General features: G+C 35.6%; 2 protein-coding genes across 2 annotated transcripts; one reads left to right on the top strand and one right to left on the bottom strand.

The window, feature by feature from the left end:
• The first annotated feature begins 1,383 nt into the window (after nucleotides 1-1,383).
• Nucleotides 1,384-4,358, top strand: LOC112507858 (E3 ubiquitin-protein ligase AIRP2-like). Its single transcript, XM_025112591.1, has 5 exons — nucleotides 1,384-1,766; nucleotides 2,042-2,192; nucleotides 2,737-2,803; nucleotides 2,880-3,114; nucleotides 3,911-4,358. The coding sequence occupies exons 1-5, from the start codon at nucleotides 1,702-1,704 to the stop codon at nucleotides 4,119-4,121; spliced, it is 729 nt and encodes a 242-aa protein (XP_024968359.1). The 5' UTR covers nucleotides 1,384-1,701; the 3' UTR covers nucleotides 4,122-4,358.
• A 6,770-nt stretch (nucleotides 4,359-11,128) lies between these two features.
• On the bottom strand, nucleotides 11,129-12,061 carry LOC112505964. The gene has a single exon (XM_025109999.1). The coding sequence runs from the start codon at nucleotides 12,059-12,061 to the stop codon at nucleotides 11,129-11,131; it is 933 nt and encodes a 310-aa protein (XP_024965767.1).
• Between the last annotated feature and the right edge of the window lie 2,162 nt (nucleotides 12,062-14,223).

Below are 14,223 nucleotides of genomic sequence, written 5' to 3' on the forward strand. Positions count from 1 at the left end.
ATAAAATAACTATAAAAACATAATTTTATTTTTATTTCTATTAAATAATTAAATTTAAATTTTTGTTTATATATATATATATATATATATATGAAACGAATAAATTATGGTTGGCGGTTTGTCGACTGTGGTCTTAAAATATGTTTATTACACTTTTGGTACTTGTGGTATGTAAAAACGCACGCTTCAAGTTCTCCCCTTTAACGGAATAAAAAAGATTTTGTTAACCAGTTAAGTCAGAGGGTATTTTTGTCTTTTAACCTCTTTCATTTGTCTTTTATCACAGGGACCAAAACTGTAAAAAGTTTAATATACTAAGATTTTTATTATTATTATTATTATTATTATTATTATTATAATAATGATGGTTTTTAGTGTGTGATTAGAGGTGGTTTTTTTATTATTCAATTGACCCACCATTTTTAACGTTTTTAATGTTATTTTTTAGTGGTTAAGTTGGAGATGCCCTTATATATAAAAAGTTAAAAAATAATTATCTTCTTATGGTTTATATATTTAGAACTTAGTTAATTTTTTTGTTTTTCCTTGTCATTTTGTCACTTCTTTGATAATTGTATTCATTAATGAAAGACTTAGGGGTTGTTTACTAGTTTCTGACTGAGCTGACTCGGTCAACAGTCAGCGTGTTTACCAAAATCAAAATCTGACCACAATGCTGACCGAAAACTTACTATATCAGCTCTAAAATGATGCTTACCCCAGTTAGTTTCCATGTTTCCGGAGTGATTAGGTTTTCATCTCTCGCTCCTCCTCCTTTCTCCCACCTCATCTCTCCTCGTCCTTTCTCTCGTCGGTCATCGCTCCTCTCATCAGTCTTCGAAATCCATATCTCGAAACCCAACAACAATCAAGGTTTCCATCACAACCATTTTTGAATTAAAATAGAAGCAAGAAGTAGAGGCAGATGCATCGTTCGAGAAACAAAAGCTGTTGTAAAGTGGTCGTAGATGACTGGTGTAGGGATGAAGTTTACTCCATTGAAAAAAATGTTTATAACATGTACATTATAATGTTAGATTTCCAATTAAAAGTTTATATAAACAATCTTTAATTTGTTTCTTTTATAAATCAGGGACCATTTCTATATTTTTATAATTGTGAGGGTCATTTAGAACATAATTCTATAGTATAAGGGTCTAAGGTGTGAATTATCCAAAGCACGGAAAAAAGACGGCAGAACTGTAATTCCTTTTCCCAGAGGTATAACCACTGAATCCAGACCAACTATCCATTAAGCACTTGTACACGATGCCTTAAAACTTGTACCTATTGATAAAATCTCTTTCTCTCAATTGAGCGAGAAGCGTGCTGTTCAAGTGAAAGGCCATTGTCAATTACTGTGTGTGAGTGGAGTGTGTGTGTGGGGCACCATAATTTCTTAAGAAGACTCTTCACCCTTCGCCAATATACTAAACTTTCTAGATTCATCTATTACAATCCAGAGAGAATCGTAGTTTCCATCTCGCAATTTCAAGCTGTTTTCACCTGAATAGTTTGGGGAAAACAGAGCACGAGTTACGAGTTGTGTGGGGGGTTTATTAATTATTTGTTGATTGAAGGTCGATTCGTAAGAGGAATTGAGTTTTAGGGTTTGAGATTGGGGAATTCTGTAGTTTAAATTAAGGAAGATTTGATTTGTTTGATGGGAATTGGTTGGAGCAGGGGAAGGAAGGGAGGGACATGAGGAAGTCTTTCAAGGATTCCCTTAAAGCCCTTGAAGCTGATATTCAACATGCCAATACTCTGTAACGCTCTCTCTCTCTCACACACACACACATTTGGGATTGAATTTGTTGACACCATAATCTCTATTGGCTTATTTTACTTTTAATTGCTTATGGGTTTTGTATAATTTGGTTGAAAATTATGTTTAAAATCTTATAATTTCCCCCAAAAAGGGTTCTTAATTTATAGAGCCATGCAGATGAAGGTCTGAAAGTTATGTTTATTTCTAAATTGGTTCTCTAAATTAATTGTACTTTTTGATTGATGAACGGGTTTTCCTAATTAATGAAAACAGGGCATCAGATTATCCAAGAGAATACGATGGTGGTTGCCTTCAGATGAGATTGTCATACAGCCCATGTGCTCAGTTCTTTCTGTTCTTTGTCCAATGGAGCGACTGTCATCTTGCTGGTTCCCTTGGTTTACTCAGAATTCTTGTTTATAAGGTATGCATGTATTTCTGGGATATGTATACATATATGTATGTATATGCACAAATGTTTATGGACTTATGTATTTTGGGATATGTATGCATGCATTACAATCAGCAATCAGATAATTCATGAATAACTTAAGGGCTGTTTACCAAAATTTGTAGGGGGTAAGAGGTGTGACAGGAGATCGTGGTTACCAAATGTTCTGTATTAAGTGACGATAGAGTTAAAAAAGGCCATATATATACCCCTTTGTCTGGAGTAAATGTTGACCAGAAATTGTTGTTCTATAATTAGCAATCATATAACTTCTTGATGTTTTATATGTGTTGGTGGTATCCTCATCTATGGAGTGTTGCACATTGGCAAGGAACTCACGATTGTGCATATGTTTTTGTTTGTACCATAAGTTCGTCGACCTCTAAATTACGAAAATGTAACCACTTCTTGAAATGTTTTCTGTGTGTAGTTAATAATTTTATGTTGAATGGAGGAGTTTGATGTTTATTTTCGACATTTTTGAATCATATAAATTTGTCGTTACATGGCATTGCAGGCATACGAGGATGGCAAGACAAGCATGTATATTCACGAGCGCAAAGCTACTCTAAGAGAATTCTATGGTACCTTTTGCTCGATCTTTCTTTGTTTGTGTTTTAGCAAATAAAGTTGGTACTCACTTTGGGATGCCGTGAATAGGTGTTATATTTCCGTCTCTACTGCAACTTCAAAGGGGAATCACTGATATCGAAGATAGGAAACAGAAGGAGTTTTGTGCATCAAAGTATCGAAGAACTGATGAGATGAACAAAGGGAAACTATCTGAAATCGACATGGAGCGTGAGGAAGAATGTGGGATCTGCTTAGAGTTGAACACCAAGGTTGTCTTGCCCGATTGCAACCATTCATTGTGCATGAAGTGCTACACAAATTGGTGAGTTTACTCCATTTGTCACACACACACACACACACACATATATATATATATATATACATGTGTATAGATACGACGTGGATACATGATACGTTTCAATTACAAAATGCTTCTTGGTACTATGCCATAGTGAGAAGAGAGTTGCATATTCATGATATTGCTAAATTACCCCTCAAGCAAAAGACCGAAATAGAAATGCTAGTTTTTCGGGGACCCAATAATGCATACTTTTGTTGTATTGTATTTATACACATGAAGGGTATTTGGGTAAATACATGCAATTCGGATTCAGGTTTTTGATTTTACCGGTCCAACTTGAGGTCAAAAAGGCTACACATTTTTCTGCCCTTTTCCGTAGAGAAAAATCCATTAAAATGCGATGAAGTTTACTTTAGCTCCTATTTAGTGCAACACATTTTTGTTTCTGATCAATCAATGTAACAAGTTGCAAAGATTTTCTATTTTATACCTATTTTGTACCCATTTTGACAGATAACCTCATGATCTTGTATATGATGTGGATGGCAAGTTTATCATCCCTTTTGTGGTAACCCTTTTGTAAAAGGGTATCCACATGAGTGGGTTACCGGTCGTAACGAGTACAAAATAAGAAAATTTGTTACATCGATTGACAAAGAATTCTTCGTTTCACTAAATAGGAAGTAAACAACACTTTGTTGCATTTTCCTCTTTTTCCTTCCTGCATGTGAAAATTAGTCCCGCCATCATCCTTACCCGTAAGATTTGCTAATGACCATATTATAAGTGCATGATATATAGTTGGAGTGTGATTCAGGTGTGCTCGATCTCAATCATGCCCGTTCTGCCGTGAAAGTTTAAAACGGGTAAACTCATGTGACCTATGGATCTACACTTGTCGTTATGAAGTCATCAATTTACCAGCAATTGCCAAGGAGAATTTGAGGAGACTTGTTATGTACATCCAGAAGTTGCCTCTCATCATTGTGGATCCTATTACTATCTCTTATGACCCTCGTTACCGGTGAAGGCGCTGCAGTTTCTGTACAGACGACGTCTATTTGTACATATAATTACCGTTTGATTTGGACTTTTGATCGTCTCCCGGTCAAAAGAAGAACGATATATTATAGGTTCTTATTGTGGTGGAAGTTGTACATTGTTTTGGATTTGAAGGGTTTTTTCTTTTTTAAGTTGTAGATAGGCTTGGTTTGTAAAATATATTTCTTTGGGTTTGATACATTTGAATACACTTGGGAATTGAATATAAATTTGACCATATGTTATTTTTTAAGGGTGTCAATTCTGGTAAATTGTGAATGCAAGAAATTAATCCTGATAAATTTGGCGATGACAAATTTTTTTTGATTGATTTGGATATCTAACCCTTTATGCGAGCCGACTAATCCTAAGGTGACCACCTGCTTTTTGCCTCTGTGGCCACAAGGGATTTGAACCTGAGACTTTCAGACATTTTTGATCTTTGGAGCCTAAGCTCAAACCAATCAAGCATTACCGTTATGGTTTTTGGTGCCACAATTGTTGTATGCCTTTGGAGTCAAACCCTGAGCAGATGAGATATTCGACCACATCCTTTAAGATATCAACCACTACACTACAACGCTTGTGGTTGATTTGACCATATGTTCCCCCTTTCTACTTTTTGATATGTTTCGGGTTTAAGGTTAAAAGCGACTGAATCTTTTAGTGGTCCTTGGAGAATTTGAGCTAATGACATCAAAGACGGATCTAGGAATATTTTCGATTTGAACTAACGACATTCAAAGAATTTTTTGTGGAGTGGTATTATAAAATAAATACAATTTTGTTATTTCTCAGTAAAGTTTGATTCAATTTCCAATATTTTTTTAACGCAATCTTTTTGTGGCTTTGAATTTTTCTATATTTTGATGGTTATTAGTTATTACACTAGTTACTGGTCTAGAAATATTGCATGGTTGAAGCATATCTATGTGAACCAGTTCGAGTTAAAAGGCTATTCGGTTCGTTTTCTATTAAAACCTGCATGAATAAAAGATGTTTGTATTGATAAAGTTGTCTGTATGATAAAATATAAGTTATTGTTCGGTTGTCGTGCTGAATAAACCGTCTGAATGTCATAAATGCCCATTTTACTCCTGATATATATTTTTTGTAGTGTTTGCTAAAAGTAGTGAGTAAATGAATTTTAATTATAGGAGTTACAAAATTATTGATGTTAGACTTGAAAAGTGGTAAATATTTGAGAAGAAAGAAGTGATCCTAACGCTTCATACAGTTAAGATCGGATTTGACTGGTCAATAATTGCTTATTTGACCGGTCAATAATAACGATTTTGACTGGTCAAAAATTGCGGCAATGTAAAAAATAGAGAGGGTCAATTCGTAAATTTTATAAATAGACGGCAAACGGGTTCATATATGAACCTATATGATTCACTTATGAACTATATGTTCATATGTGAACTCGTGTAATTCACATATGAACTATTTTAACTAATTCACATATAACTAATTAATTCATATATGAACCTATATGATTCATATATGAACCTATATGATTCATATATGAACCTATATGATTCACATATGAACTATATGTTCATATGTGAACTCATGTAATTCACATACGAACTATTTAATTAATTCACATATAAACTAATTAACTGATTCACATATGAACTAATTAACTGATTTACATATGAACCATGATTTACATATGAACTAATTAACTGATTCATATATGATCCGTGATTTACATATGAACTAATTAACTGATTCATGTATGAACCAATGGGTTCATATATGAATCAGTTAAATAGTTGACATGTGAACTAATTAACGGGTTCACGTATGAACAAATAGTTCATATGTGTATCACATGAGTTCACATATGAACACGTCTGCCGCCTATTTTTAAAAGTTACGAAACTACCCCTCTATCTTCCACATACCCATGCAAGGAATTATCCGATGCTTCACGGTTAAAGATGCAAATGTTGACCAGATGAAATGATAGGATCACTTCCTCACTTCTCAAATGAATCTTCCCCCCATATATATATATATGTATATATATATGTATATATATATATATGTATATGTATATATATGTATATATGTATATATATATATATGTATGTATGCAAAAGATAGTGTGAGAGGAGAAGTTATACTGAGAAACTTAAGAAGAGAATTGAACCCTTGAACACTTTTAATCTCATACGCACCCATTAATTGCGCTTGAAGAGGGAATTGATCTATTGCGTCTCGGTGCACCTCATTAGTGTTGACATTCAATTAGCTAGTATTGATCATGGGTTCAGATCTCTTCTTACGCTTCTACCATAACTTCCCTTCTCACACGATCCTTCGCCTATATATATAGTAACACAAACCCATACCATTGAAGGAATGTAACAATAATCGACCAACCAAAAAGGAAGTACAACTGAAGATTACAAAAAAAATGAGTTTCAATCGTTAATCGTATGTAAGCGGTCATAATCCTTCGCAAACGTACTGGGCAGACCCTAATCGGTCATTGAGCTAGATTTTGTAATTAATTGATATCTGATGGTCCAAAATGGTCCTTTCTGGGCACACATGCATGCACATAGGAAACCATAAAATGATTAGAGACTGTGAAAACTAATTTATACATGTGAAACATATTGATGTTTTATTTATGAATCATACATGTTCCCAAATTCATACTAGAACCACGTGATTCAATGTTTCACATGTGAAAAAAAATAAATACAAATACATACAAAAACAAAACATGTAAAACACATTGAATTTGAGTACTTAAAATGAAATTAAGTCACTGAATGGTTGTGATTAGTTTCCGCGGGTTGTAAAATTTTGAGTACTTTTTATTTGATTTAACCTTTACATAACTAGTCCTAGGCTAAAAAATCTTTACCAACCATAACCGTTGGGTCGTAACTGGGCTTTAATCGGACCTTTCCGCTCCTGGGATTCGACGTTTAATGTGCATGTGTAAATACAATTATTCATGTTGTGAATATATTCATGTTTTCGAAAGTGTTTTCAGTGTACAAATGAAGAAAAAAGATTGGCAAGTTGCTCATGCCTGCACATGATTAAGCCATGCGACAATGAGCAAGAGAAAAAGATGAATTTGACATTCTTGTACAGTGCGTAACCGCATGCATTTTAGCTGCACGGCCACGCACTACATTTGCAGTCCCGAAAGGGTGTCAAGTTGGAGCATAAAGAGTACAGATTCCAACTTGTTAATGAGAAAATCAAATTGATATTTGTCTAAAGCTTCGTAAAAATATTTGTCAGTTGGCAATTCGTCGAAACATGAGAAGGATTGAGAGTCCCACATTTAATAGCATCCTTTAGAAAAGGGCAATCAACCTCGATATACTTTGTACGCTAGTGGAAAACCCGATTTTTAGGAAGATGTTAGCAGACTGGCATTCACAACAAAGACTGATAGCACGAGGAAGCTGCACACCCAAACTATGAAGAAACCCTTTAAGACATTTAAGTTCACAAGTCACGGGCATCATAGTACAATACTCAACTTCTTCGAGGGATCAAGAGACAATCATCTGCTTTTTTGTCTTCCACAAAATAGGAGAATTGCCTAAAAAACGGTGCCATCCAGGGACAGAATGATGAGAAAGAGGACAACTCGCCTAGTTTAAACCACACCACCCAGATAAATGCAAATCACAATTAGAACACAAAAGAAAACTTTGATATGGACTGCCCACAACCCTCAACGCTGCATCCTAATGATCACGACGAGGGTCATGAATGAATTGAGGTAAGATATGGACTACATATATCAAATCTGGCCAAGTACAAGAAAAATTAATAAGGCGTCCCACCAACCTCCTATATTGCTCAACATTTGTTAATAAAAGGCTAGTCGAGCGTGCCAAATGATGATGTTGCAATCTCAGTGATAATATGAAAGGTATATAAATATTTAAGTTGACAAAGAAAAATAACATCAGCGTTTCAAGATGCCGATATCTTTCATTAAAAGCACCAACTCAAATACTTTTTCAAAGAGGAAAGAGTAGCGAAATCATTCCTTGGAATAATAAAATCATCCACATAAATAAGAAGATTTATACGAACATTTCCTTGTTGTTGGATTGAACCTTTTATTATGCAAATATTTTATTTAATCTCCACCAAAATAGAAAACTAAAATACAGAGGTTATATACAAACACATATTTGATGAAGGGTTGCAACCCTTCAATACCCAACAGACACCACTGTTCATATGACAGTTATTTAACTGTCATATAAAAACTAACAGAAAGTAACTACCAGTTGAATACTTAACAGCTATAATTACTAGCTTATGTTTTAACACACCCCCTTAAGCTAGTAATGGTAAAACTCCCAATCTTTCCCTCATGTTTGCAAAGCTTCCAATCTGAAGTGCTTTTGTAAAGCAATCTGCTAATTGCTCCTTTGATCCACAAGAGGCCACTGTTACTTCACCATTAGATACCAATTCACGAATGAAATGGCATTTTATTCGTATGTGCTTGCTCTTCCCGTGATACACAGGGTTCTTGGTTAATGCAATTGCAGAACGATTGTCACAGTAGATAGTGGTAGGATTACCTTCAGCATGCTCTAACTCTAGTAACAGAGATCTTAACCATAAGGCTTGACAACCAGCTGTTGATAGAGATATATTCTACTTCTGTAGATGATAAAGCAACCACACTTTACTTTTTGGATTGCCAAGATACATCCCCTGATCCTAAATTGAAAATGTAACCTGCTGTGCTTCTTCCATCATCTAAATTTCCACCAAAATCACTATCACTATATCCAATCAGTTTGAAATCCAGTACCTTAGAATAAGTGATGCCGTAATTAAGAGTGCCTTTTACATATTTGAGAATCCTCTTTCCTCTCTCCCAGTGACAGTTTTTTGGTGATTCCATGAACCTGCTGATTATACCAACTGAGAATACCAAATCAGGTCTGGTAGCAGTCAAATACATTAGACTTCCAACCAAACTTCTATAGAGACTAGGATCAACTTCTTTATCCCTGCTTTCTTTTGACAACTTCAGTCCAAATTCCATAGGTGTATTTACAGAATTGCATTCAGTCATGTTGAATTTATTTAACAGGCCTTGAGCATACCTTTGTTGAGAGATCATGATTTTCTCATTTTCTTGTTTCACTTCAATTCCCAGGAAGTAGCGAAGAAGTCCCATGTCTATCATATCGAACTCCTTCTTCATTGATTCCTTGAATTCTTTCAACCATTTTTGATGAATTTCCTGTGAAAACTAGATCATCCACATATATGCATACAATGAGCATCATACCATCAGTCCTCTTTGTAAACACAATATGTTCTTGTGGACATTTTTTGAAACCATTGCTTTGAAAGTAGCCTTCAATTCTGCTATACCAAGCACGTGGTACTTGTTTAAGCCTATATAAAGCCTTCTTTAGATGACACACTTTATGTTCCTCCTCTTTCTTCACATAACCTTCTCGTTGTTCTATATACACATCCTCTTCTAGCTTTCCATTTAAGAAAGCTGATTTTACATCCATCTGATGTACTTTCCAACTGTGTTGAGCAGCAATAGCTAGTACTAGTCTCACAGTTTCCAATCTTATAACTGGTGCAAATACTTCCTGGTAATCAATACCATATTTTTGTTTGTAACCTTTAACCACTAAGCTTGCTTTGTGCTTGTCGATTTCTCCTTTCTCATTCAATTTTGTTTTGTAGATCCATTTGACTCCAATTGGTTTGTGACCCTTTGGAAGATCAACTAAATCCCAGGTATCATTCTTTAAGATGGCTTCAATTTCTTTATCCATTGCTTCTCTCCATATTTCCTCTTGAATAGCATCTTCAAATAGCAAAGGGTCTGCATCAGAAAATAGTGCAAAGTCTGCTACATCATTGACGTCTATCCTCCTTGTAGTGTTGTAGATATCATTTAGGCTCCTAAATCCTCTCTTAGGTGGACTTTCTGAGGAGGATTCTTAAGGATCTGATCTTTGCATATCATATTCTCTTATTGGTGAAATTGGACTTTGATCACCTTGACTTGAACTTGCTAGAGTAGCATTTTGATCAGCATCACTTGTATCAGCTTCCTTAGGTACTTCTGTTCCACTTATGTCTTGAATGACATTGTCGTTTGAACTTAAAGAGTTATTCTATGCTTTTCCTTCCTCAAATGTTACATCTCTACTGACAATAGTTTTCTTAGTAATTGGATTGTAGAGCTTGTATGATTTTGACCTCTCACTATACCCAACAAAAATGGTTTTTCTGATTTGTCTTCCAACTTACTTCTTTTCTGGTCTGGTATATGTGCATATGCTAAGCAACCAAATGTCCTTAGATGTGCAACAGTGGGTTTACGGCCACTCCATGCTTCTTGAGGAGTCATATTTGAGAGGCTTTATGTGGAGGTTCTATTTAGTAAGTAGCATGCACATGAAACAGCTTCTGCCCAATATTGATCATCTAATCATTTGCTTTTCATCATGCTTCTGGGTTTGTTAATGAGAGTTCTGTTTACTCTCTCTGCCACCCCATTTTGTTGAGGTGTATATCTAGTAGTCACTTGGTGGTGAATGCCATTTTCTCTTAAGAAATTCACCACCCCCATCTGATCTAAGGGTCTTGACTTGGTATCCACTTTGTTTTTCAACAAATACTTTGAAAGTTCTAAAAATATCAAATACTTCTGATTTCTCTTTTAAGAAGTAAACCCAAAGTTTTCTACTAAAATCATCCATAAAGGTGAGTAGGTACCTGTTTCCAGAGATGGAGGCTGTTTTCATGGGTCCACACACATCTGAGTGGATGAGTTCAAGTGGCTTGAGAGCTCTCCATGCCTTTTCTTGAGGAAAAGGTTCTCTTGACTGTTTCCCAAGTATGCAGGCTTCACAATTTTCATCTATCTTGTTGATGTTAGGTAGTCCCAAAACCAAGTTATGTTTGTGCATAAAATTTAGATACCCAAAGTTAACATGTCCAAACCTTAGATGCCAAAAAGAGAGTTCTGTTTGGTAGACATGTTAAACGAGAATAAGGTGTCCCCTTTGAAATTGAGAGAAAACATCTTATTTGTGGTCATATTGACCCTCGCCAGTAGAATCCCATTTGGATCTCTTATTTCACAAGTGTTGTTTCTGAAATGAACATCATACCTCCTTTGAAGAAGCTGTCCCACACTAAGCAGACTGTGCTTTAAATTAGGAACAAAGTAGACATTTGATATTTTTTTGTGTCCTAACTTGGTGTCAATCGAGATCTCTCCAATCCCTTGAACAATTAGTCTCTTATCATCTCCTGTTCTTACTTCTCGTTTCTGAGTTTCATCCAATTGAGTAAAGAGTCCTTTATTGTTTGTCATATGGTTACTACACCCACTGTCTATATACCAAGTATCAACTGTTGATACTTCTTGGGTGTTGAGTATCATGAACATTGAGTCGTCTTCATTATTGGCTTCTATATTTAAAAAGGTAGATCCTCTTTCTTCTGCAATTCGTTTTCTGCTATATTTGGCAATATGGCCAAATTTTTGGCAGTATCGACATTTGACTGGTGTTGTGTTTCTTCCCTTGAACCTTTCTTTGTTATCATGCTGTTGATTTATGTCGAATGTTTTTCCCCTTTCTTGTCCATCTGCTGAATGTAATTGGAAGGCTTGTTCAAACGGTGAGATATCGAACTGTCTCATCCTTAATTCATGTGATTGTAGGATTCCAAGCAGATTTTCGAGTGACATGAAGTCTAAATCCTTAGATTCCTTGATTGCTACTACTATGTATTCGAATTTCCTTGCAAGGCTTCTAAGGATATTCTCTTCTACCTTTTTATCTTCTATACTTTCGCCATTCAACCTTAGTTGATTGAGTATCAGAATTGTGTGATTGTAGAATTCTTCCACAGTTTCTGAGTCTCTCATCTTGAGTGCATCAAATTCGCACCTCAAGGTTTGTAATTTTACCAATTTTACTCTGTCTTCTCCTCGGTATGTCTTGTACAACATATCCCATGCTTCCTTTGCAGATTTTGAAGATGTGATGCGTTCGAAGATGATTTCATCTACAGCCTGGTAGATTATGTACAATGCTCTCCTGTCCTTCTTTTTTAAGTTTCAAATTTCTTCTTGTTCTTCTGAGATTTCACTGAATTGATCAGGATATTTATACCCTTGATCAATTACGTCCCATAGTTCTTGCAATTCAAATAACACTTTCATTTGAATGCTCCAATGATAATAAATTTTCCCATTTAATTTTGGGAGTTGAAGGTTCACAAGTTTGATTGATGTTGAAGCCATTTGCATATATGGCTATGATACCACAATGTTGGATTGAACCTTTGATTATGCAAATATTTTATTTAATCCCCACTAAAGCAGAAAACTAAAATACAGAGGTTATATACAGACACAGATTTGACGAAGGGTTGCAACCCTTCAATACCCAACAGACACCACTGTTCATATGACAGTTATTTAACTGTCATATAAAAACTAACAGAAAGTAACTACCAGTTGAATACTTAACARCTATAATTACTAGCTTATGTTTTAACACTTGTAGTAAGGTAAACAATGAATAATCATACTAATTTTGCAAACCAATATGAGGGGCCTGTTTTAACCCATAAAGAGACTTGCGTAATCGGCACGCTTGATCTAGTTAAGCACCATCAAATCCAGAAGCAATTTCATGTAGACTTCTTTAGATAAGTATCTGCGAAAGTCCATCTGATGCAATTCCCAATTCTTTGCTGCAGCTACAGCTAGGAAACCACATATGGTAACCATCTCTGCAACAATCCTGACAACTTGATGATTGTTGAACACCACCAGGAGAGCTTTGAGATGCTCAATACTATCATATGAATAGTACATTATTTTGCAGACCTATCTACTACTAAGTGCTCGTTTTTGGGGAGGAAAATTCTCCATAATCCAAATTCTTTTATCTTCTAAAGTTTGAATCTCTTTCTGCATTGCTTCTCAACCAGCAGGACCCTTCGTTGCATCGTTGAAGTTTTGAGGTTCTATACCTGTTGTCACAGCTACAAGGAAATTCTTGTGTCCATAGAAAATTGGTGAGAATTTACAAAATATGTTACAGGATAAGGCATACCCAAGGAGTGATGTGATGTTGGTCAACATTGGGATGTTGAGGGACTCGACTTTCACAGTGTATTAGTCACAAAGTCGTGCATCTTCACTAAAGGGATATTAGGACACATTCTATGTTGAAAACAAAACAGACGGATCTACTGTATATAGATGAGTGAAGAAGATGAAATTAAGTAAGAAAGATATGCAATCAAAATTGCCTTTTCATTAACTTGAGACTTACAGTACGAGAGAAACAAAAAATGAAATCTTATGCTTACAAATGCAGAGAAAAATAACATATAAATAGGAAGCAAAATAACTGATTAAATGCAAATAACAAGGAGTAGTGGGAGAGCAGAGTAGTGGGAGAGCTGGCTGACTGCTTCTCTTTATTCTACCAAGAAATAAGGAACTTTCAACAACATGCAAATTTGACCCATTCTTCTATTCCACATGCAAAAACGGAGTCGAATCTAGATCGGGTTTGGCCCGCCCGAGTCCGGTTTACACTTCATATTCTCCCCTTTAAACTGGACTAAGCTCGGCATTCGTCACACCGAGTTTACTTCGCATTTCGATAAATGTTACCTGTGGCAAAGCTTTGGTAAATATATCCGCTCATTGATTTTTTTGAGCTGACATGTTCCACTACGATTTGCTTGTCTTCAACACGTTCGCGTATGAAGTGAAACCGAGTGTTGATGTGTTTACTTCGTCCATGAAATACAAGATTTTTCATCAAGGCGATTGCCGATTTGTTGTCGACATACAATGTAATCGGCTCCATGTGTTGACCCGTAAGTTCTTTCACCAAATTTGCAAGCCAAATAGCTTGGCATGCCGCTGCTGTTGCTGCAATAAATTCGGATTCACATGAGGATAAAGCGACCGTTTGTTGCTTCTGAGATTGCCATGTAATCGGATTCTTCCCGAGATAAAAGATCATGCCGCTCGTGCTTTTACCACCGACCGTATCGCCACCA

The sequence above is a fragment of the Cynara cardunculus genome (genome assembly GCF_001531365.2).
Source record: "Cynara cardunculus var. scolymus isolate 2C chromosome LG 2, CcrdV1, whole genome shotgun sequence".
In the NCBI taxonomy this organism is placed as follows: domain Eukaryota; kingdom Viridiplantae; phylum Streptophyta; class Magnoliopsida; order Asterales; family Asteraceae; genus Cynara; species Cynara cardunculus.